The sequence below is a fragment of the Balaenoptera acutorostrata genome, chromosome 9 (genome assembly GCF_949987535.1).
Source record: "Balaenoptera acutorostrata chromosome 9, mBalAcu1.1, whole genome shotgun sequence".
NCBI lineage: Eukaryota > Metazoa > Chordata > Mammalia > Artiodactyla > Balaenopteridae > Balaenoptera > Balaenoptera acutorostrata.
The window spans coordinates 42,463,475-42,489,517 of NC_080072.1; the positions used below are offsets into that span (position 1 = coordinate 42,463,475).

At 39.6% G+C, this 26,043-nt stretch overlaps 1 protein-coding gene across 1 annotated transcript in view; it reads right to left on the reverse strand.

Annotated features, from left to right (window-relative positions):
• LOC103008046 (calcitonin receptor-stimulating peptide 1-like) overlaps nucleotides 1–26,043 on the reverse strand; it is an 88,679-nt gene that overhangs the window by 10,373 nt on the left and 52,263 nt on the right. The window contains exon 3 of the mRNA XM_007175152.1: nucleotides 13,313–13,325. Within this exon, the coding sequence (XP_007175214.1) occupies nucleotides 13,313–13,325 (13 nt within the window). The remainder of the gene's footprint in view (nucleotides 1–13,312; nucleotides 13,326–26,043) is intronic.

Genomic DNA, 26,043 nt, shown 5'->3' on the forward strand with positions numbered 1-26,043 from the left:
GGCCTTGAATAGACATTTCTTCAAAGAAATGGATTTAAAATGGGCAAGGGCCTTGAATAGACATTTCTTCAAGGGCCTTGAAGACATTTACTTCAAAGAGTAAAAAGGCAACCCACCAAATGGGAAAGAGTATCTGCAAATCGTATATCTGATTAGTGATTGACATCCAGAATATGTAGAGATCACTGAAAACTGAACAACACAAAAATAAATGGATTTAAAATGGGCAAGGGCCTTGAATAGACATTTCTTCAAAGAAGATACACAAGTGGTCAATAAGCACATGAAAAGATGTACAACATCACTAATTGTTAGGGAAAGGCAAATCAAAAGTACAGTAAGATATCACCTCACATCCATTAGGATGGCAACTATAAAAAAAAAACAGAAAATAACAGTGTTGTTGAGGATTTGGAGAAATTGGAAATCTTATGCACTATTGGTAGGAAAGTAACATGGCAAAGCCACTGTGGAAAACAATAAGGTGGTTCCTCAAAAATTAAAATAGAATTGCTATATGATCCAGCAACTCTACTACTCTGTATATACAAAGAATTGAAAAAAAGATCTGGTAGATTTTTGTACACCCATGTTCATTATTCACATTAGCTAAAACATGGAAGCAAGCCAAGTGTCCAATGATGAATGAATAAGCAAAATGTGGTATATACATACAATGGAATATTAATCAGCCTTAAAAAGGAAGGAAATTCTGATATATGCTACAGCATGGATGAAGATGAACCTTGAGGACATTATGTCAAGTGAAATAAGCCAGTCCCCCAAAATCAAATACTATTTGATTCCATTTATATGAGATTCTTAGAGTAGTCAAAAATATAGAGCCAGAAAGAAGAATAGTGGTTGCCAGAGTCTGGGAAGAGTGGGGAATGGGGAGTTAGTGTTTAATGGGTAGAGAGTTTCAATTTTACAAGATGAAAAGACTAATGAAGGTGGAAGGTGGTGATGTTTGCACAAAATTATGAATATATTTAATACCACTGAACTATACACTTAAAAATACACTTAAAAACTATACACTTAAAAAAACTATACACTTAAAAACAATATTTACGGTAAATATTGTTACGTGTATTTTACCACATTAAAAAACGTCTGAAACAACAAAAAAAGAGAAATGCTTTGTTGTCACTACCTCGTACAATCCCCAACCAAGAGTAAATCCTGAGCACATCTGCATTTTCTATTTGACCTCTGTTTAGTTGAGAAAGCAAACTACTGGAACATTGACTTGCCTAGTTTTATTTGGTGAACAATATCAACTTCCAGACAGAGATGTCCCGGGAAGCCAGGAATAGGGTGAAAAACTTAAAGGGTGCCAAGAATCTCAGTAACCAAGGTAAATATTTTAATGTAATATTTATAAAGATAAAAATTAATGTGAGGGGCTTCCCTGGTGGCGCAGTGGTTGAGAGTCTGCCTGCCAATGCAGGGGACACGGGTTCAAGCCCTGGTCTGGGAAGATTCCACGTGCCGCGGGGCAACTGGGCCCGTGAGCCACAACTACTGAGCCTGCGCGTCTGGAGCCTGTGCTCTGCAACAAGAGAGGCCGCGGTAGTAAGAGGCCCGCGCACCGCGATGAAGAGTGCCCCCCACTTGCCACAACTAGAGAAAGCCCTCGCACAGAAACGAAGACCCAACACAGCCATAAATAAATAAATTAATTAATTAATTTTAAAAAATTAATGTGAAAAAATCCATGACAAAACATCTGAAAAATTTTTTCAGGTACTACAATTTTATTACTTAAACTTATAATAGTAAATACCAGAAGAACTAATTAACAGAACCTGCTAAAAGTGGAGAAGTATTTTAATAACCATTGCAGGTAATTATGAATATTCTCCTTTGATACTACACCAAAACTCAACAAGTGGTGGGTGCTTAAAGGTCAGTTGCAATGTTGAATCTAAATATCAATGAACTTTCTGTACTCTGTTATATTAAAATGTGTAGGCCTATTGTACACTTTGAATGAATGTTGTATCCATGCATTATTATTATAATGAAAATAGTTTTGACCTGCAGACCCCTTGCAGGGGACTCACGGAACCCAGAGGTTTATGGACCACACTGTGAGAGCCATTGTACAGCGTATACAACCCCTAACACACTCTCATCTTTTTTTTTTTTAATCCAGCAGGTTCCTATTAGTGATCAATTTTATACACATCAGTGTATACATGTCAATCCCAACTGCCCAATTCATCACATCCCCCACACCCACCCCCCACGGCTTCCCCCCCTTGGTGTCCATACGTTTGTTCTCTACATCTGTGTCTCAATTTCGGCCCTGCAAACTGGTTCATCTGTACCATTTTTCTAGGTTCCACATACATGCGTTAATACACGATATTTGTTTTTCTCTTTTTGACTTACTTCACTCTGTATGACAGTTTCTAGATCCATCCACGTCTCAACAAATGACCCAATTTCGTTCCTTTTTATGGCTGAGTAATATTCCATTGTATATATGTACCACAACTTCTTTATCCATTCATCTGTCGATGGGCATTTAGGTTGTTTCCATGACCTGCCTATTGTAAACAGTGCTGCAAAGAACATTGGGGTGCATGTGTCTTTTTGAATTATGGTTTTCTCTGGGTATATGCCCAGTAGTGGGATTGCTCCATCATATGGTAATTCTATTTTTAGTTTTTTAAGGAACCTCCGTACTGTTCTCCATAGTGGCTGTATCAGTTTACATTCCCACCAACAGTGCAAGAGGGTTCCCTTTTCTCCACACCCTCTCCAGCATCTGTTGTTTGTAGATGTTCTAATGAAGCCCATTCTAACTGGTGTGAGGTGATACCTCATTGTAGTTTTGATTTGCATTTCTCTAATAATTAGTGATGTTGAGCAGCTTTTCATGTGCTTCTTGGCCATCTGTATGTCTTCTTTGGAGAAATGTCTATTTAGGTCTTCTGCCCATTTTTGGATTGGGTTGTTTCTTTAATATTGAGTTGCATGAGCTGTTTATATATTTTGGAGAGTAATCCTTTGTCCGTTGCTTCATTTGCAAATATTTTCTCCCATTCTGTGGGTTGTCCTTTCGTCTGGTTTGTAGTTTGCTTTGCTGTGCAAAAGTTTTAAGTTTCATTAGGTCCCATTTGTTTATTTTTGGTTTTATTTCCATTACTATAGAAGGTGGATCAAAAAAGATCTTGCTGTGATTTATGTCAAAGAGTGTTCTTCCTATGTTTTCCTCTAAGAGTTTTATAGTGTCCAGCCTTACATTTAGGTCTCTAATCCATTTTGAGTTTATTTTTGGGTATGGTGTTAGGGAGTGTTCTAGTTTCATTCTTTTACATGTTGCTGTCCAGTTTTCCCAGCACCACTTATTGAAGAGACTGTTTTTTCTCCATTGTATATCCTTGCCTCCTTTGTCATAGATTAGTTGACCATAGGTGTGTGGGTTTATCCCTGGGCTTTCTATCGTGTTCCATTGATCTATATGTCTGTCTCTGTGCCAGTACCATATTGTCTTGATTACTGTAGCTTTGTAGTATAGTCTGAAGTCAAGGAGTCTGATTCCTCCAGCTCTGCTTTTTTCCCTCAAGGCTGCTTTGGCTATTCAGGGTCTTTTGTGTCTCCATACAAATTTTAAGATTTTTTGTTCTAGTTCTGTAAAAAATGCCATTGGTAATTTGATAGGGATTGCATTGAATCTGTGGATTGCTTTGGGTAGTATAGCCATTTTTACAATATTGATTCTTCCAATCCAAGAACATGGTATATCTCTCCATCTGTTTGTATCACCTTTAATTTCTTTCATCAGTGTCTTATATTTTTCTGCATACAGGTCTTTTGTCTCCCTAGGTAGGTTTATTCCTAGGTATTTTATTCTTTTTGTTGCAATGGTAAATGGGAGTGTTTCCTTAATTTCTCTTTCAGATCTTTCAGTGTTAGTGTATAGGAATGCAAGAGATTTCTGTGCATTAATTTTGTATCCTGCAACTTTACCAAATTCATTGATTAGCTCTAGTAGTTTTCTGGTGGCACCTTTAGGATTCTCTATGTATAGTATCATGTCATCTGCAAACAGTGACAGTTTTAAGTCTTCTTTTCCAATTTGTGTTCCTTTTCTTTCTTTTTCTTCTCTGATTGCCGTGGCTAAGACTTGCAAAACTATGTTGAATAATAGTGGTGAGAGTGGGCAACCTTGTCTTCTTCCTGATCTTAGAGGAAATGCTTTCAGTTTTTCACCATTGAGAATGACGTTTGCTGTGGGTTTGTCTTATATGGCCTTTATTATGTTGAGGTAGATTCCCTCTATGCCCACTTTCTGGAGAGTTTTTATCATAAATGGGTGTTGAATTTTGTCAAAAGCTTTTTCTGCATCTATTGAGATGATCATGTGGTTTTTATTCTTCAATTTGTTAATATGGTGTATCACATTGACTGATTTGCATATATTGAATAATCCTTGCATCCCTGGGATAAATACAACTTGATCATGGTGTATGATCCTTTTAATGTGTTGTTGGATTCTGTTTGCTAGTATTTTGTTGAGAATTTTTGCATCTATATTCATCAGTGATATTGGTCTGTAATTTTCTTTTTTTGTAGTATCTTTGTCTGGTGTTGGTATCAGGGTGATGGTGGCCTCGTAGAATGAGTGTGGGAGTGTTCCTTCCTCTGCAATTTTTTGGAAGAGTTTGAGAAGGATGGGTGTTAGCTCTTCTCTAAATGTTTGATAGAATTCACCTGTGAAGCCATCTGGTCCTGGACTTCTGTTTGTTGGAAGATTTTTAATCACAGTTTCAATTTCATTACTTATGATTGGTCTGTTCATATTTTCTGTTTCTTCCTGGTTCAGTCTTGGGAGGTTATACCTTTCTAAGAATTTGTCCATTTCTTCCAGGTTGTCCATTTTATTGGCATAGAGTTGCTTGTAGTAGTCTCTTAGGATGCTTTATATTTCTGTGGTGTCTGTTGTAACTTCTCTTTTTTCATTTCTAATTTTATTGATTTGAGTCCTCTCCCTCTTTTTCTTGATGAGTCTGGCTAATGTTTTATCAATTTTGTTTATCTTCTCAAAGAACGAGCTTTTAGTTTTATTGATCTTTGCTATTGTTTTCTTTGTTTCTATTTCATTACTTTCTGCTCTGATCTTTATGATTTCTTTCCTTCTGCTAACTTTGGGTTTTGTTTGTTCTTCTTTCTCTAGTTCCTTTAGGTGTAAGGTTAGATTGTTTATTTGAGATGTTTCTTGTTTCTTGAGGTAGGCTTGTATAGCTATAAACTTCCCTCTTAGAACTGTTTTTGCTGCATCCCATAGGTTTTGGGTCATCGTGTTTTCATTGTCATTTGTCTCTAGGTATTTTTTTATTTCTTCAGTCATCTCTTGGTTATTTAGTAACATAGTTTTTAGCCACCATGTGTTTGTGTTTTTTAGTTTTTTCCCCTGTAATTCATTTCTAATCTCATAGCATTTTGGTCAGAAAAGATGCTTGATATGATTTCCATTTTCTTAAATTTACTGAGGCTTGATTTGTGACCTAAGATGTGATATATCCTGGAGAATGTTCTGTGTGCACTTGAGAAGAAAGTGTAATCTGCTGTTTTTGGATGGAATGTCCTATAAGTATCAATTAAATCTACGTGGTCGATTGTGTCATTTAAAGCTTCTGTTTCCTTATTTATTTTCATTTTGGATGATCTGTCCATTGGTGTAAGTGAGGTGTTAAAGTCCCCCACTATTATTGTGTTACTGTCGATTTCCTCTTTTACAGCTGTTAGCAGTTGCGTTATGTATTGAGGTGCTCCTATGTTGGGTGCATATATATTTATAATTGTTATATCTTCTTCCTGGATTGATCTCTTGATCATTACGTAGTGTCCTTCCTTGCCTCTTGTAACATTCTTTATTTTAAAGTCTATTTTATCTGATATGAGTATTGCTACTCCAGGTTTCTTGTGATTTCCATTTGCATGGAATATCTTTTTCCATTCCCTCACTTTCAGTCTGTATGTGTCCCTAGGTCTGAAATGGGTCTCTTGTAGACAGCATACAGATGGGTCTTGTTTTTGTATCCATTCAGCAAGCCTGTGTCTTTTGGTTGGAGCATTTAATCCATTCACGTTTAAGGTAATTATCGATGTGTATGTTCCTATGACCATTTTCTTAATTGTTTCGGGTTTGTTTTTGTAAACAAAGAAACCCTTTTCTTCTCTTGTGTTTCCCACTTAGAGAAGTTCCTTTAGCATTTGTTGTAGAGCTGGTTTGGTGGTGCTGACTTCTCTTAGCTTTTGCTTGTCTGTAAAGCTTTTGATTTCTCCATCAAATCTGAATGAGATCCTTGCTGCGTAGAGTAATCTTGGTTGTAGTTTCTTCCCTTTCATCACTTTAAGTATATCATGCCACTCCCTTCTGGCTTGTAGAGTTTCTGCTGAGAAATCAGCTGCTAACCTTATGGGAGTTCCCTTGTATGTTATTTGTCATTTTTCCCTTGCTGCTTTCAATAATTTTTCTTTGTCTTTAATTTTTGCCAATTTGATTACTATGTGTCTCAGTGTGTTTCTCCTTGGGTTTTTCCTTTATGGGTCTCGCTGTGCTTCCTGGACTTGGGTGGCTATTTCCTTTCCCATGTTAGGGAAGTTTTCGACTATAATCTCTTCAAATATTTTCTCGGGTCCTTCTCTCTCTCTCTTCTCCTTCTGGGACCCCTATAATGTGAATGTTGTTGCGTTTAATGTTGTCCGAGAGGTCTCTTAGGCTGTCTTCCTTTCTTTTCATTCTTTTTTCTTTATTCTGTTCTGCAGCAGTGAATTCCACCATTCTGTCTTCCAGGTCACTTATCCGTTATTCTGCTATTGATTCCTTCTAGTGTAGTTTTCATTTCAGTTATTGTATTGTTCATCTCTGTTTGTTTGTTCTTTAATTCTTCTAGGTCTTTGTTAAACATTTCTTGCATCTTCTTGATCTTTGTCTCCATTGTTTTTCCGAGGTCCTGGATCATCTTCACTATCATTATTCTGAATTCTTTTTCTGGAAGGTTGCCTATCTCTACTTCATTTAGTTGTTTTTCTGGGGTTTTATCTTGTTCCTTCATCTGGTACATAGCCCTCTGCCTTTTCATCTTGTCCATCTTTCTATGAATGTGGTTTTTGTTCCACAGGCTGCAGGATTGTAGTTCTTCTTGCTTCTGCTCTCTTCCCTCTGGTGGACGAGGCTATCTAAGAGGCTTGTGCAAGCTTCCTGATGGTAGGGACTGGCCGTGGGTAGAGCTGGGTGTTCCTCTGGTGGGCAGAGCTCAGCAAAACTTTAATCCCCCTGACTGCTGATGGGTGGGGCTGGGTTCCCTCCCTGTTGGTTGTTTGGCCTGAGGCAACCCAACAGTGGAGCCTACCTGGGCTCTTTGGTGGGGCTAATGTTAGACTCTGGGAGGGCTCACACCAAGGAGTACTTCCCAGAACTTCTGCTGCCAGTGTTCTTGTCCCCACGGTGAGCCACAGCCACCCCCCATCTCTACAGGAGACCCTCCAACACTAGCAGGTAGGTCTGGTTCAGTCTCCCCTGCGTTCACTGCTCCTTCCCCTGGGTCCCAATGTGCACACTACTTTGTGTGTTCCCTCCAAGAGTGGAGTCTCTGTTTCCCCCAGTCCTGTCAAAGTCCTGCAATCAAATTCCACTAGCCTTCAAAGTCTGATTCTCTAGGAATTCCTCCTCCTATTGCCAGAGCCCCTGGTTGAGAAGCCTGATGTGGGGCTCAGAACCCTCACTCCAGTGGGTGGACTTCTGTGATATAAGTGTTCTCCAGTCTGTGAGTCACCCACCCAGCAGTTATGGGATTTGATTTTGCTGTGATTGCGCCCCTCCTACCATCTCATTGTGGCTTCTCCTTTGTCTTTGGATGTGGGATATCTTTTTTGGTGAGTTCCAGTGTCTTCCTGTCGATGATTGTCCAGCAGCTAGTTGTCTAAAACATCTAAATTTTGAATAAAGATGAGATCTGACAGGACAAGGAATAGGGTGAGGTGAGCAAGACAGGCTCATGTAAATGCCACATACCATCCTGCCTTCATTTAAAATGCTGATATTTTGTTCATCACAGATTTTTACATTAATTTTTGTTTTTAGAAATATTTTATTAACCAATATATATCTTGCTTTCTCAGTTTTTGTCACTGCCTTAAATTTGGCACTAGAGGAGAATGCCTTACTTGCTCAACCTAATCCAGTCCTGCTTACCAGCTTTTACAAGTACAACGTCTTCTTCCAAGTTGAAACAGCTCATGTGATCCATTTCTTCTAGGAGGTGTTTGTCAGTGTTGATTCAGTACACCTGGTTTGCCTCGTGACTCCAGCTCTCCAGTGGGTTCAAAAAATTATGATTTTGAAGATTATCCAGCTTTTTCTCATTGTTAGGGTTGGAGTGACACTCTTGCTGCTTTCTAAATCCTAAGCAGGAGTGGAACTTTTTTTTATTACCATTTTAACCATTTTTAATTGTACAATTCAGTGGTACGTAGTTTATTCACAATGTTAAGTAACCATCACCACTATCCATTTTCAAAATTTGTTCATCATCCCAAATAGAAACTCCATATCCATTAAATAATAACTCCCCATTCCTTCCTCTCTGTAGCCCCTGGTAACCTCTATTATATTTTCTGTCTCTATGAGTTTGCCTATTCTAGATACATACATCTTATCAGTAGAATCATACACTATTTGTCATTTTGTGTATGACACTTCACTTAGCATAGTGTCCTCAAAATTTATCAATATTGTAGCTTGTGACAGAATTTCTTTTAAAGACTGAATCCTATTCCACTGTGTGTACATACACATTTCATTTATCTGTTCATCTGTTGATGGATACTTGCATTGTTTCCACTTTTTGGCTATTGTGAATAATGCCACTATGAACACTGGTGTACAAAATATCTGCTTGAATTCCTGCTTTCAATTATTTGGGGTATATAACTAGAAGTATCATTTTTAAAATTTAAAATTGTTTTGATTTTAAATGTCATGTAAACATATTACTAAAATTCAGAAAGGAGAAAAATATTACTTTTAAACAATTACTGTATTTTTTCCCGGATTTTATTCCCATTTATTTTTGTTTTCTTTAACAATAATGTACTGTGTCAGGTTCCCTGGGAAGCTGAGACAGAGATCTGCATGCAGAAAGTGTACTAGGGTGTACTCCTAGATCAACACCTGTCAGGGAGTGTAAAAAGGGTATTTGGCAGAGAGGAAAGTTGAACTGCACAAGGAAGGCTGGTCCCCAGGGAGCTCCAAAGCTGGGCCAGGACTTCAGACTTGTACCTCCTTCAGACAAGAAAACTGAGCCTTTACACCTCCCTGGACTAGTGCAGCTTTGATGGCATATGACCTATGCAATCACACAGGGCCCCCCACACTCAGAAGAGCTCCATGTCTTGGTTTAATTATCAGCTGTAACAGACACTTGTCACTTTCTTAATTTTTTAATTTTTTAAAATTTTTTATTTTTTGTTACTTTCTTAATTTTTGAACGAGGGGCCCCACATTTTCATTTTCACTGGGCCCTGCAAATTACATAGCTAGTCCTGTCCTCCACCGTACATTCAATGAGAGTTATTCCCAGGGAGGGAGCCAGACCTTGAACAAGGTCTTTTGACCTTGAACAACCTCTTTTGTCTGAAAGCCATTTTCAGAAAGTGACTCATCTGGGAGCTATCAGCCACCCATACTCCAGAGAGCTGGAACAGTGTAAGCCTCAGTCTGAAGGCATTTAGATGGTAAATGACAGCAACCACTACAAGGAGCTTCAGACACGTAATACTTTTACATAGTTGGAATTATGCTGCATATATATAGATTTGTTGTCTACTTTACACCTGATGTCATATCATAGACATTTTCAGTGAAACTGTATTGTCTTCATAGCTATCCTTTTTTAACTATATGCACTATTTCAAGGGCAGATGTATTTTACATAATGATTTCATTTCCCTCATCAGTCGTTATTTCTATAACTATTTTACTATTTCATCATCTATAATTTTCTCACCAGCTTCTCAAATTTTCTGCGGAAACAATGAAATACAAACTTCTCTACTGATTTACTGTTAAACAGTTAGGTTTCTGACTTATTGCTATTTAAATAATGTTATAATGAACATCTTCCTTTATACAGGATTTTCTAAGATTGATGTCAATTCCCTCGGTGTAGATTTCTATATGTAGAATTATTAGTTGAGGTAGGCCAATTTTATGGCTTTTGATACAAACTGTCAAGTTGTTTTCCCAAAAAATTATATCAATTACACACCCAGAGACAAGAGAATACCAGTTTCACAGCATCATGGCCATTATTGTGTATTATTTTTTAAAATATTTTGTGGTTCATATTTTTTAAATGTTTTAAATTATTTTTTCTCATTTAATTAGCAAAACAGTACCTCAGAGTTGTTTTAAGTCAACAATTTACGAAAAAAAAATTAAAACACACAAAAATGGAAAGAACTGTATAGTGAATACCCATATACCCAATACCTGGACTTAAACATTTTGCAATATTTGCTTTAACACATATGTTGGTATCTAGCCATCCCTCTATCCATCAATGCATATTTTTTTAATTTACCTCAAAGTGAGTTGTATTCAACATTATTCTTCATCCCTCACTTTAGCATGTGTACCACTAAACAGAGTTCAATATTTTTTTACTGGTTTTTTAAAATGTAAAATTTAAATACAATAAAATGCATAAATCTTAAGTGTACCATTTGCTGAGTTTTGGCAAACACATACACCTATGAAACACAAACATCTATCATGATGCCATAAAGTTGCTTCATGCCTCTTTCCATTAAACCCTGCCCCCAATACATGCCCCCCTCCCAGAGGCAACCACTATTTTTAGTTTTTTAAATCATAGTTTACACGAGCCAATTCCAGAACTTCATATCAATGGAATTATACAGTATGTAAGTCTTTGGGATGAGGATTCTTTCACTCAGCATAATGTCTTTTTTTTTTTTTTTTTTTTGCAGTAGTTTGTTTTTTTTTGTTGTTAATTTTATTTATTTATTTATTTATTTATTTATTTATTTATTTATGGCTGTGTTGGATCTTCGTTTCTGTGCGAGGGCTTTCTCTAGTTGTGGCAAGCGGGGGCCACTCCTCATCGCGGTGCGCGGGTCTCTCACTGTCGTGGCCTCTCTTGTTGCGGAGCATAGGCTCCAGACGCGCAGGCTCAGTAATCGTGGCTCACGGGCCCATTTGCTCCGCGGCATGTGGGATCTTCCCGGACCAGGGCTCGAACCCGTGTCCCCTGCATTGGCAGGCAGATTCTCAACCACTGCGCCACCGGGGAAGCCCAGCATAATGTCTTTGAGATTCATCCCTGTTGTTTCATGTACTAGCAGGTTTTCTTCTCCCTTTTTATTGCTGAGTAGTATTCCATAGCATGAATATACTACAGGTATTTATTGATTCTCCTGTTAATGGACACCTGGGCTTTGTCCATTTTTTGTCATTTATGAATAAAGCTGTTAAAAATTTCAGAGATTTTAATCTCACATTTATTATTTTGAGTGAAGTTGTGCATTTTCATTGTATTTATTTACCAGTTGTAATCTCTCTTTAATGAATTATATATTTACTCATGACATTTGCTTAACACTTTCTTGGAGTTTCAAGCATTTTCTATACAAATTTAAGAGCTTTTTTAATAGTAAAGGTATCCCTTCCATAACTACCTTACTTGTAGTTTGTATTTAACAATTTTTACTACTTTGTGGGGGGCAGTAATGGTCAAATCTCAAAATTTACTTATAAAATAGAAGTTCTATTTTATAACATATTCTGAAATTATCTAAGAGGATTAACTACATATATTTGAAGAATTTTTTTGTTCTCTGTGGAAATTTAATAGCACTATACAGAAATACACATACACACATTTACAAAACTTTACAGAGACAAAATGAGTGGTTTAAATTTTACTTTAAATTCACGTGTAAGTTCTACACTATCACTAGATTCATAGCTGAGAGCTTATTATGAAGTTCTGAAATTGAGTAATAAGAAGCCTCTGATTCTGGCATATATCTGGAGAAAACCATAATTCAAAAAGATACATGTACCCCAATGTTCATTGCAGCACTATTTACAATAGCCAGGACATGGAAGCAAACTAAATGTCCATCGACAGAGGAATGGATAAAGAAGATGTGGTACATATATACAACAGAATATTACTCAGCCATAAAAAAAGAATGAAATTATGCCATTTGCAGTGACATGGATGGACCTATAGATTGTCATACTGAGCGAAGTAAGTCAGACAAAGACAAATATCATATGATATCGCTTATATGTGGAATCTTAAAAAATGGTACAAATGAACCTATTTGCAAAACAGAAATAGAGTCACAGATGTAGAAAACAAACTTATGGTTACCAAGGGGTAAAGGGAGGGAGAGGGATAAATTGGGAGATTGGGATTGACATATACACACTATTATATATAAAATAGATAACTAACAAGAACCTACTGTATAGCACAGGGAACTCTACTCAATACTCTGTAATGACCTATATGGGAATAGAATATAAAAAAGAGTGCATATATGTATATGTATAACTGATTCACTTTGCTGTGGAGCAGAAACTAACACAATATTGTAAATCAACTATACTCCAATAAAGATTAATTTTAAAAAAAGAAGCCTCTAATTCTGATCACCAGTTCCAATGGGAGATGGGGGGGTTACACCACCAAGCAATTCTTCAACACCAGCTGGGTGTTCCACAATTCAACTAAATTCTGATATTGTCTACCTGGAGATAGCAACAGAGCCTACAGTTTAAGTGTTCAGTCTCACAGGACAGCACCCCTCCACACACAGTTCAGACGCCAACCACAAGTCCAGGTTGTCACCTGTGCTTCTTATAGATCAGAGGTTCCCATGATCTCCTGGAGTTTGATTTATTGCTAGAGCGGCTCACAGGAACTCAGGGAAACATTTTACTTACTACAGTTACCAGTTTATTATAAAACTACAAACTCAGAAACAGCCAGAAGAAAGAGATGCATGGGGCAAGGTATGTGGCAAAGGGGCATGGAGCTTCCATGCTCTCTCCAGTCATGCCACTCTCCCTGCATCCCCACATGTTCACCAACACGGAAGCTCTCTGAACCCCATCTTTTTGGGGGGTTTTATGAAGCGCTTGTTACAGAGACATGATTGATTAAATCACTGGCCACTGGTGATTAAATTCAAATTTAGCCCCTCTCCCCTGCCAGGAGGTCAGGAAGTGAGACTGAAAGTTCCAACCTCTAATCACTTGGCTGGCTCTACTGGCAACCAGCTTGCATCTTTGGGAGCAGTCCAAAGTCACCGCATTAACATAACAAAAGACACCTTTGTCACTCTCCTGGCTTAGGAAATTTCTAGGGTTTTACTAGTTCTGTGCTGGAAATAGGACAAAGGCCAACTATATATTTCTCATTATAAATCACAGCATCATGCTGCTAAAATGCCTTTTTTTCAAAGTTTTCATTTCCCCTGGGAAAATATTTACTGAAAAACTGTATTTAGGAAATTAGGTTAAAATACTGCTTTTGGATCAATCCGTGTGCAAGCAAGACACTGTTTTTTTAAGTCTGGCTCTTCCTCTATCATGGCAGGATTTGAAGATCTCTAATTAACTAAACTGTTCCAAATTGTACAGAGATTATAGTTTTTGAAGTAGAGAGCTGAAAGCTTTCTATCAAAGGACCTATTGTGAGAGAAAGTAGAAAGAAAATGAAGTGGTTGCTAGCCTGGTGTATATTAGGGTATTATCAGAGAGAACGATGGCACTTGTCTTTGGAGAAGCTGACAAATCCAGGTAGCAGGGTACCCAAATGGGAATTTTACTTAATGATCTGGCAGTAATGTAACATGATGGTTAATCTCATGTGTCAACTTGACTGGGCCAAGGGATGCCCATTTCTGGGTGTGTCCTTAAAGACATTAAAAATGGATTTTGTTACATCCACTTTCCTTTCCCTTTCTACTTGGAACACAATGTCCCATATAAGACCAGAAACTTGAGAAATATTTCAGTAAAACTTGCCATGCACATCAGAGGGATAATAAGTCCTTGGGTATAAACTGGTTCTATGACCCAGACAGCAATTTCTGATCCCAACACTTATCACATTTCCTGTTCTACAGGCTTATAGAACTGTTTCTTTACATCAGAAAACTTAACCGTTTGTAATGCTATTTGTGATTATTTGATTGAAATAGTCATCCCCCCAGTAGACTATAAGTCCCAGGAAAGTGGGGACCATGACTGGTTTTGCTCACCATTACATCTCCAGCATGTAGTCTAGTAGGTGTTCAATAATTCTGTGATGAATGAGTGAAGAAACAAGTGGCAAGTCCAGAGCCCAGACTTCTGGTTCCACTGGTGCTGCCTTGTGTGACCTTGGACAGAGAATTACATTTCCACTGAGTCTCAGATACCATGTTTGGAAGAGGGTCTTCAACAAGATGGTCACTAAGTGTTCATCCACTTTAGACTTCTAATCCCTTTAAATACAAGAAAAGAAACAAAAGATGTCAAGATTAGAAGATGGACCAGTAGGGTGCTGGAAGAGAGGCAGTGGCAGAGGGCAGTTGGCTGAGCATCCCCAGGAAATGGCAGGAATGACTCCTGGAAGAAGTATGATCTGTCCGCAACCTTTGGAAAATTGTGAAGGGAAAGAAGTTTCTCATTGAAAACCTCTTTTTTTCTTTCTGTATCCCTTTCTTAAGTCCCCACACCTACCACCTTCAACATGACCATGCCAACAATTCCAGCAAATCAGTGTCATCACGTCTCCCATTCTGTCCTGCCTCTAAGAAAATGCTGGAATAAACACATTCATGTGTAAGTGCAGTTTTAGGAACCTTCTAACACTTTACTCTCCTGCCATCAGGGTTTGCATTTTCCAACTTAACCTGTTTGGGGGAATAAATTAAATGATAAAGATTGAACTTCAGGCAAGGTGGGGACTTTTTTGTAGTGGTCAAAGGGAGACTTTCATAAGGCTCCTCAAATCCCATGCAGAGGTGCCAAGCTCCACCAGCTTCACCTCAGTACCTGGCTCCTAGGAGCATCAGGAAAATCCAAGTGCACAAACCCAGTTCCTACATACCACTTTGCCATTAAAATCATCATTTAGGTTCCCTACATCCCAGGGCTGGGACTCTGGTGAGGCATGTGAGGCACTAACCTTGGGAGCAAAATAAGGGGGCACTGAAATACTTAGTAATCAAGATAATATTCTAATGTAACACTTTAAAATCAAAATTAATGTGAAAAAATCCATGATGACCAAGATATCAAATTTTTAATGAGCCAACATCAGTACTGTTGATTTTTTTTCTTTTGCCTCAGGCTCCAATGTGGCTCGGCTAGGCACTTCCTTGACTCTCACTCCCTTCCATTCTGATGAAGTGCAACTGTGAGTGCACATAATGAAATGTGCCAAGGAGGCACCTTGTGCTGATTGCTGATTGCATCACTGTGCACTGGGGTGGGGGGTTGGGAGAGCACCCAGGGCTCAGGCCAGGGGAGCAGCCATCCAGAAACGGCAGGGAGCCCTCAGAATGCGTCCTGGAGGGAGGTTCCCAAAGCCCAAGAAAGGGGCTCTCACTGGAGCCAGCAACCCTGTTGAAACCATTACGTGTCTGCACAGAAATGTCAGAGCCATGAACAGGGTTTTCACATTCCGCCCGGCATACTAAAGACGGGATGTCTGCCATGAAACAGTGAAATCCTCCATTTCCTGTTCTACAAAAACTTCCCTGTCCTGAAAAAATCCACAAACATAATATTGGTTTTTTTCTATCACTCTAGCAGCAAATGCAGGGAAGGGGGACAAAGAAAGCTATTTCTCTTTGCTGAGCGCTGAGAGAACACGATAAATGATGAAAACGATGACAGGGAAGGATCTGTGTTCTGAGAGACTTTTAGTGAGTCATGAAGACCTCCCACACACACTGTCCCCAAGGGGCAGTGGAGGTGGGGATGAGGCATCTCATCAGTGCCATTAGTGAGTCAGGCGGTTGTCAAGGCTTCAGCTCTCCTCTGCTAACGTAGGCAGGGGGAGAATGCCAAAGGAGAAATGCTCCTTACTCTAAGTGAATGGGAGGATATTTTTGGAACGGAAATTAATCGTTTTTGAAAATAAATAATGGAAGGGGGCCACTTGAACCAAGTACCATACTGCGAAACAGTTGTGGCCAGCCAGACAACACAAGTGGGATGATGTTGAGGAAGGCAGGCAGGGGTGACCTCAGACATCCAGTAGGTAATATCACTCCACTCCTAGTGCCTCGGCATCACTGTGCTCCAGCTGCAATGGCAATATCCTACCTGGGCCATCTCCACTGACCTTTGGTTAGACATTGAGGGCTAAGTTTATCAATGACCTCTCATACTATTTTTTCCATTTTCCTAGAAGAACAGAGAGTGAAAAGATAGGTAACGTCAGTTAATCACATAAATACTGCACGATCATCACAATTGTTAAGGCATCACAAACAAAAATGCCTCATACCATAAGAAGGAAAAATCTGACTAGTAAAAGAGGCAAAGTAATATGATTACTTTCTTTTTACATTGATGGGTCAATTCTCTAATGGAGATTCTAAAGATTATCCCTCTGAGCTAAAGACCACAGTGCTGATAATCGCCCCACTTTTCTACTCTGAAATAAGCAGACCTCATTCCTAAAAAGATACCCACAGAAAGGGCTGGCTGCCAGGGACGCAGGATGCCCCTGGCCCAGTGAGGGAGGCCGTGCTGTCATGTCTTCCAGGCCCAGGTCTCAACACCCTGGAAAAGGCCTCCAGGCTCGGTACCCAGCCAGGCTGGGGTTTGCCTAGAGCCGGGCCCAGATCCAGAGGGCGGCATACCCTCCGGACGGCGGACTGTGAGCTGGAAAAATCCAGGAGTAACTGGGCCCACGGGCCCGATGCTCAGCCAGCCAATGGCCATAGAAGTGGGACGGGACCTCGGGGTCTCCGGGGGCAGTGGGATATGGCAAGACTTCGCAGCTCCAGCCCCCGGCCATGGTTGGAAACTCGCGGAACTGAGGCCTTCGCGGCAGCCCTCAGCAGCACTCTATTCCTGCTACTCTTTGTGCTGGGGGTTCGCCAGTATGGCATTCGGGTCTGCCATTTACCTGCGACATCTACTCGCTGGCCGTCTTGGCCGAGCTCCCCTATGTCTACATGAAAAAGTAGAGCCAGCTGTACCATGAGGTACAGCCTGACCTACCTCGGGCAGGGACGGCTCGGGCCTTCCTCCTGGGTGGGCTGACGCCTGTGGGTGCGAGCTGTCGAGACCCCTCTCCGTGTGCGCAAGGCTTGGAGGGAGACCCGCTTCCCAGGCCCGGGGTCGAGGTACTCGGGCGGCGCCGCCGCGGGGTTGGGGGAGAGCCCCGCCCAGCCGCGAGCCCTTACCACCTGACACCAGCTGGATCCCGGAAGGAATCTCGCGTCCCCGATGACTACGAGGAGCCGCTCCCGCGCCTGCGCAGTGGGCCCTGAGGCTCGCGCAGGCCGCCCCGTTGGGAGTGGTAGGCGCTACCTTCAGCGCGCCTAGCCTTTGGCGCCTACGGAGCCGCGCGATGTGCGTAGGTTAGCTTCCATCCTCCGCTTCTCTAGAAAGCCAGGAGTCCGATTTCTAGGACCGAGTTAATGGTTAATAGGAGGTCGTTGTATGTTTGCGTTTGAGAATGGCTGGTCTAGGCGTCTGACGAGAGGCTGAGAGAGCACAGGTGAAGGCCTCTGGGAAATGACTGTGAAAGAGATAATGAACTAGTGAGTGAAAATCAGTGTGGAGTCGCAGTGCCGTCCTGTCTGCCCGGAGCCAGGAACGTCCCCGCAGCAAACACGGAGACTGCGCCGGCCGTGGGCCAGCTTCCCTTGCAGTGCAGGTGCCTGGGGGCAGGTCCTCTGGTCCTCCCCTTTTTACAGAGGCGGAAAGTGCGGCACAGACCTGCTGAGTGACTTGCAGGCAGCCACGCCGCTGCGAACTAGCAGGGGAAAGGCCAAAACGGTAGCTTGTGTTTGGAAGGGTGTCCTGACCTCGAGGAGGCAGAAGTTTCCAGAACACTGGCACTAACCTGGCTCACTCGTTTCCTTTTTTTTTTTTTTTTTTTGTCTGTGTTGGGTCTTCGTTTCCGTGCGAGGGCTTTCTCTAGTTGCGGCGAGCGGGGGCCACTCTTCATCGCAGTGCGCGGGCCTCTCACTGTCGCGACCTCTTGTTGCGGAGCACAAGCTCCAGACGCGCAGGCTCAGTAGTTGTGGCTCACGGGCCCAGTTGCTCCGCGGCATGTGGGATCTTCCCAGACCAGCGCTCGAACCCGTGTCCCCTGCATTAGCAGGCAGATTCTCAACCACTGCACCACCAGGGAAACCCTCACTCGTTTCCTTTTGAATCCATTCTTTTATAGGAAACGACCAGCCAGGCTCTGCCAGGTGCTGGGGATAAAGTGGTGAAGAAGGCAGTTACAGCCCAATTTTAGGTAGTTACAGTCTAGCCAGAGAAAAAAATTAATCTAACGATCGACCACAAATTATGTTTTGAAGGAAAAGTACCGCAGGGCTGTTTGGCAATTGCGGTGTTTCAGGTTTGGGCTTACATCCGTATTTAAACCAGCTTTTACAAGAATTATTCTAGGTTTCTGCAGTTCCCTGATGGTATATGTCGCTAAAGGGAGGCTGGGTTTAGATAAAGCAAATTGTGTAATTCTTAGATATTATTTTCCACCCTCCAGTTCTTCAGGAACTGAGTGTATTTCCATGATTTCCATGGAATATATTTGATCTCTGGTGTACAAAGCGTCATTAATATTTAGAGAAATCATAAGGTGTGAAAGCGCAAGACGAGAGGTTGAGTCCTCTTTCTTCAGGTAAAACTTGACCTTTACTTGTCTGAATCTTAAGTTTTCACGATGTGTGTAATGGTAATAATAATAACTGAACACAGTTAAGTGCTACTCAAATGTTCTTTGAGTAAATGTTAGTTATTAATTACAGAACAACTTATTAGGCCTACAAAGTAGAAAGTGTTTTTAGACCAGTTATGTGAAAAGGTGTCATGCAGAATAGGAAATTGTTTTTCATACATAGCTATTTGAACTGAAAGGAACTCTGTATTTACTATGAACATTCTTTTGGGAGAGGGGTAATTTAGTCTCATAATAGATTGCAAATTATAAATGTGCTGGAAGACTGTCATCTTGGCATAGGTAGACCTGGTACAATGGATAAAAATTTGGCATGAGTAACCAGTTTTATTGCTGGTACAACTATGTGAGGTAACCATAGCGCTTTGCAAAGAGGGCTCTTTACTATAAATCGAATAGGGTTGCTATTAGGTGCAAGAGGGACAGAGGAAAAAGAGAAAGGAGCAAAAATGAGAAAAGATGTATGCATTGAAGACATTGTTGCCTAACTCTGCCTTAGGTTGTTTTCAAGTTAAGTCTAACGTGTTAATCCTTTAAGCTACTTGCTCTTTATCTTAGTTGTGAAACACCCCTACAGGTCTTCCGTTGTCTTAGGTATTTTCCAATTTTGACAAAGTCTCAAAGTTGGTATGAGTTGTCAAAATACTATACCTTTTTAGGAAGTGGGAGGAGACTATTATCTCCTGTACTTCTGGAAGGTTGTAGAAAGTTGTTTGAATGGCTTATTTATAAATAGAATCTTATTTTTCCACTATCTTATGTTATGATTTGGAGATGTGTGCTCACAAAAAAAAAAAAAAAAGAAAACCGGAACTTTAAAAATGCTTTTGAGAAATGACAGTCATTTCAGGTGACACTTACATTTATGAAGTCTGTGAATCCAGTTTTCCTTTATACTTCTTGAAAGGATGGCAACCAGTCCTCAAGTCTTATACATTCATTTTAAAGGCAATCTTGAATAAAAATGTACCACATTGAGGATTACCACTTCCTTGGAGATTCACTCTGAATGTGCAGTGGCTTTAATCTTTTAATTCTGGATCTTCCTACTCTGCCATCTTCCCAGAATCCTCTCCCCCACCCCCCTTTGATCTTAACCTAAAAACTAACCTCTTACCATAGCTTACAAGGCCCTCTAAATCTTACCCAGTGGTTCTCACCCTTGTTTATAAAAACTGAGTAAGTTTTTTTTTTTCTGAGATACTGATGATCACACACCATTCCTAAAAGTTTAATATTATCCTCATATCTTTCCACTTTATCTTTTACTCTGTCTCCGACCTTATTCCCTGTTTCTTAAACATGCTTTACAGCTGTTGTGGTAAATATTTAACAACTGGTAGTTCTCGGGGGGGGGGGGAAGAAAGTCCTGATTTGTAGCATTTACAAAATTCCACTGTAAATCTTCCCAACATGTCTACTTTCAATCTACCAATGAGATATCACTGAACACAAAGTATTTGGGAAGAGATGCAAACAATGGCTTGCATGAGCTGTCATGAGCAGGCTCCATCATGCCACTGATACTATGACTGTGCCCCTGGTCTCTATGCCTGAAAGCTCTTTAATGTCCCCCCAGTGCCTTTCAATCTTCAGATCTCAAGTTAAAATTTATTTCTTATAATAGCTCTTTCCGTAGTTCCTGGCAAGGCTACATCTTTTTACATATACCTGTGCTGCACTGTACACTCTGATTATTACTCATATCTTATGCTAATGGTTGGTTTCGAACTTCCCTATTCATCCTCCAATGAGAGTAGGGACTGTGTGCCTTTTATTCATCACTGTATGGCTGCCACTGTATTAGTTGTGGCCTGCCATGACACAATACCATAGACTGGGTAACTTAAACAACAGACATGTATTTTCTTATAGTTCTGCAGACTGGAAATTGGAGATCAGGGTGGTAGCATGATCAGGTTCTGTGAGGTCTCTCATCCTGGCTTGCAGACAGCCACCTTCTCATTGTGTGCTCACATGGCACAGAGAGGGGTAAGGGTAATGCAGACAACTCTGGTGTCTCTATAAAAGGGTACTAATCCCAGTATGAGGGCCTACACTCATGACCTCATCTAAACCTAATTATTTCCCAAAGAACCCATCTACAGACACCATCACTTAGGGGTTAGGGCTTCAACATTTAAGTCTGAATGAGGCTGAATTATTTGATTACCCTTGGAAATCAACTGAGCTCAGCACCAGCTCACAAGATTACATACCTGCCTTACAGAAAGGCCCAGCATTCCTTGATAGCTCCCCAGGTCTAGTGTATGTGACAGTACCTTCTGATTTCTCTAGGGTTCTGTGGAGTTGCCTTTGCATTCCTGGGTCTTGTCCTGGGCCCAACTTTCAAGAGACCAAAGGACAAATAGCTTAGTGATCCTGTCCTACCTTGGCATCACCTTTTCTCCTTTTCAAATCCTCAGGTCTGGCTGTTGGGTGTTCTGGCATTTCCAGAATTCCAGTCACGAGTGCTTGAATAGGCAGCTCTTCAACAAAGGTGGTCTTCATTAGCTATGCTTGGGAAGGGATCTGGCTATGTCATAAGAGCTGTGTGGCATTCACCTGCCACCTTACAAACTCATTTCCCATTCAGTTTTGAAGCTCCTACCATTCTTTACGGGACCTTCAGTAACTTCCTATATCCAGATAGAAGGACTGATAATTCTCATTTTCAGAGAAGAAATAATTGACTAGACCTGGATCCAGTGACTTGTGAGCTTATTCAGGCTCTTGTTATTTCTTACTTTTGTGATTGCTATGTTCTTCTGACAGAATGCTGTTCATTTTTAGAGATGTGATGTGATATCACATTCCAGGAAAGCTTTCTCTATCTGGATTAGATTAGAACATAGCCCCTGTGCTACTCAGAGGGTACCATTTATTAAAATGGATTCCTTTTTTTTGCAATCATATTATCACCTTTTTAAAAATTGAAGTGTAGTTGACATACAATATCATATTAGTTTTAGGTATACAACACAGCAATTTGACATTTATATAGGAGGGATTACTATTTGAGTACCATGATAAGTCTAGTAACCATCTGTCGCCATACAAAGTTATTACAATATTATTGACTATATTCCCTATGTTGTACATTATATCCCTGTGACTTATTTATTTTATAACTGGAAGTTATACCTCTTAGTCCCCTTCACCTATTTGCCCAACCCTCCCCATCCCTTCCCCTCTGACAACCACCCATTTGTTTTCTGTATCTATGAGTGTTTCTGTTTTGTTTTGTTTGTTCATTTGTTTTTTAGATTCTATGTGTAAGTGAAATCATACAGTATTTGGCTTTCTCCATCTGACTTATTTCACTTAGCATAATGCCCTGTAGGTACATCCATGTTTTCACAAGTGGCACGATTCCATTCTTTTTACGGCTGAGTTATATTCTATTGTCTATATATTACCACATCTTTATTCATTCATCTGTCGATGGCCACTTGGTTCTTTCCGTATCTTGGCTGTGGTAAATAATGAACATAGGGGTGCATATATCTTTTCAAATTAGTGTTTTGTTTACTTCAGATAAATATCCATAAGTGGAACTGTTGGATTGTATGGTGGTTCTATTTTTAATTTTTTGAGGAACCACCATACTGTTTTCCTTAGTGAATGCATCAGTTTACATAGCTTCCACAGTACACAAGGGTTCTCTTTTCTCCACATCCTTGTTATTTGTTGTCTTTTTAATGATAGCCATTCTGACAATTGTGAGATGGTAAATCATTGTGGTTTTGATTTGCATTTCCCTGTTTATTAGTGATGTTGAACATCTTTTCATGTGTCTATTGTCCATCTGTATGTCTTCCATGGAAAAATGTTTGTTCAGGTCCTCTGCCCATTTATTAATCAGATTTTTTTAAAATACTGAGCTGAGTTTTTTATGTATTTTAGATATTAACCCATCATCAGATATATATAATTTGCAACTATCTTCTCCCATTCAGTAGTTTGCCTTTTTGTTTTGTTGATGGTTTCCTTTGCTGTGCAAAGGTTTTTAGTTTAATGGAGTACCGTGTGTTTATTTTTGCTTCTGTTTCCCTTGCCTGAGGAAACGGATCCAAAAAAACATCACTAAGAGTGATGTCATGGAGCTTACTGCCTATGATTTCTTTTAGGAGTCTTATGGTTTCAGATCTTACATTTAAGTCTTTAATACATTTTATTTTGTATATGGTGTAAGAAAATAGTCCAGTTTCATTCTTTTGCATGTGGTTGTCCAGTTGTTCCAACACCATTTATTGAAGAGATTGTCTTTTCCTCCACTGTATATTGGTTCCTTTGTTGTAAATTAACTGATCACACAAGCATGGGATTATTTCTGGGCTCTCTATTCTGTTCCATTGATTTATGTGTATGTTTTTGTGCCAGTACCATACAGTTTTGATTACTATAGCTTTGTAGTATAGTTTGAAATCAGGGCACATAATACCTCCATCTTTGTTTTTCTTTCTTAAGACTGCTTTGGCCAAAATGGGTTCTAATTGCCATTTTTCTTCATATCACAAACACTTATTGAGCACCTACTATACTCTATTCTATGTTAAATGTTACAGGGGAGAGCAAAATGGATGCAGTTCCTGTGTGAATGGAACTTTTAGCTAAGGCATTAGATAGTAATCAGATATTCACACTAATAAATTCGTAAACTAAAACTGAAATGGAAAGGTTTGTACACTCTTTGAAATCAAATAAGAAAGAAACACAGCCTAGACTCAGGGCGGTTGTCTGGAAAGGCTTCTCTAAGGAAGCAGCACTTAACTGAGATCTAAGAAGTGAGTAAGAATTAACTGCGAACAGAGAAGATACAGGAACTTTGGAACAAGGAAATAGCATGTGGAAAGGCCCTGTGGTAGAAAGAACATGCAGATTCTGACAAACTGAAAGAATGCCAGTGTAACTGGAGTTCAGAATGGGAGAGAGAGCATGGTGAGAAATGAGACTGGAACAATAGTCAGGTGCCACTTCATACATAGCTTTGTGGACTATATTAAAGGTTTTGTATAGGACTTGGCCACTGTTGGCTACATTTAAGTATGCAAGAAACTACTTTTACAATTTTCCTAGATCTACGCATGTGCCAAGCTCTCCAGGAAGTTCCTAGAGTTTCCCTCTTTATGGAAACAATTAATCTCATCATTGTCCTGGCAAGCCTGAGTAGGAAAGATGAGGCCCAGATTTATAGTACTTGGCTCAGGGCCCTACAATAGACAAAGGCAAGACATTTGTTAGCTTTATCAACCACTTATGTGCAGCAACTGTTACAGGAATTTTCAGACGCTTTTCCAAAACTGGATCCAATCCCAAAACTGGGTTAAGTTATCATAGTTTGGATGAATATTAGTTATCTATTGCTGTGTAGCAAATTATCTCAAAACTTAGCTCTGAAGAACAATATATCACACAGTTTCTGAGAGTAGTCTCTCTGGGAGAGGCTCAGCTGGGTGGTTCTGGCTCGGGGTCTCTCTTGAGGTTGCTGTCCAGCTCTCAGCTATGCCTACAGTCATATCCAGGCTCAAAGGGAACTAGAGAATCCACTTCTAAACTCAATCATTTGGTTGTTGACAGGCCTCCATTCTTCACTGGCCGTTGGTCAGAGACCTACCTTGCTTGACACACAGACTCCTCCATAGCCTGCTTGAACAGCCTCGTTTCATGGCATCTGGTTTCCCACAGAAGAAGTGATTCAGGAGGGAGAGAAATGTGAGCAGGTAAGTGAAATAGTGCCCCCAAAGGAAGCAGGACTTGTATCTAGAATATATTAAGATCTTTACAGCTAAATAGTAAGAAGATAAGGTATCTAATTAAAAACGGACAAAATAGTGGAACAGGAACTTTACAAAAGAATATAAACAAATGGCCAAGATACTCAATTATCACTATTAATTAGGGAAATAAAAATCAAAATCTATAATGAGGCACTGTTACAGTATCATAAGAATGGCTAAAATTATAAAGGCTGAAAATAGCAATCATTGTCAAGGTTGTGTCGAGCAAGTTAAATGAACTGGAGTTTATGCTGAGAGTGTAAAATGACAAAGCCATTTGTAAACTGGCATAGTCAGGTTAGTTGTACAGACATTTACCATACAAGTTCTAGCTATTTATCCAAGAGAACTGATTTCAGCTCTTCATAGAAACACTTGTACGTGAGTGTTCATAAGTGTGTCATGCATAATAACTAAAGCTAGAAACAATACATGTGTCTGTCCAACATTTGGTATACATTGGAATGCTACCTAATTCTTTCTCCCCAATCCTTTGGAATTAATATCTGATTAATCCCCCAAATAGTTATATACTGATATATGCAACAATAAAAAACAATCTCCCAAACATGATGCTGAGGGAAAGAAGCTAGATAAAAGAGAGTACATATTATATATCTATTGAAAAATGAATCCACAGTGATAGAAATCACATCAGTGATTGTGTGATTTGGTTGATATTGATTTCAAAGTGGCATAAAGAACATATTGGGATGATGGAAATATCCTATACATTTTTGTGGTATTGTTATGTGGTTTATATGGCATATTCTTGGTAAAATTCATTGAAATAACATAGTTTAAAGTATATAATTTTATATTTATACCTTATTAAAGTTGTTTATAAAGGTAAGAAAAAGTTAAAACTGTGTAAATGGAAAAGTTTTAGAATGCAAGGGGTAGTTCACAGAAAAAACAATAGTATTTGGAAACTTTATTGCCCTCTCTTAGTCTTTGCAAGATCAACCACAAGGCAAAGATAATATATATGAATAATATCATGAATCATGTTAATTTCATATCCATAGATTTATAGCTAGATAGAGATATAAATATTTTTACCTCAGGGAAATTCTTCTTCTATTATTTAACAGATATTTTTTGGAAAGAATCACATAATAAGTCTCATAGAAAAATCTCAGTAATTTTCCCAAGTAAAAAAATTATGGAGATCACTTTATGTAACCTCAGTGCAAAAAACCTGGAACTGGATAACTGACATATAATTTTTAAAGCTATTTTAAAGATAGGGCTTCCCTGGTGGCGCAGTGGTTGAGAATCTG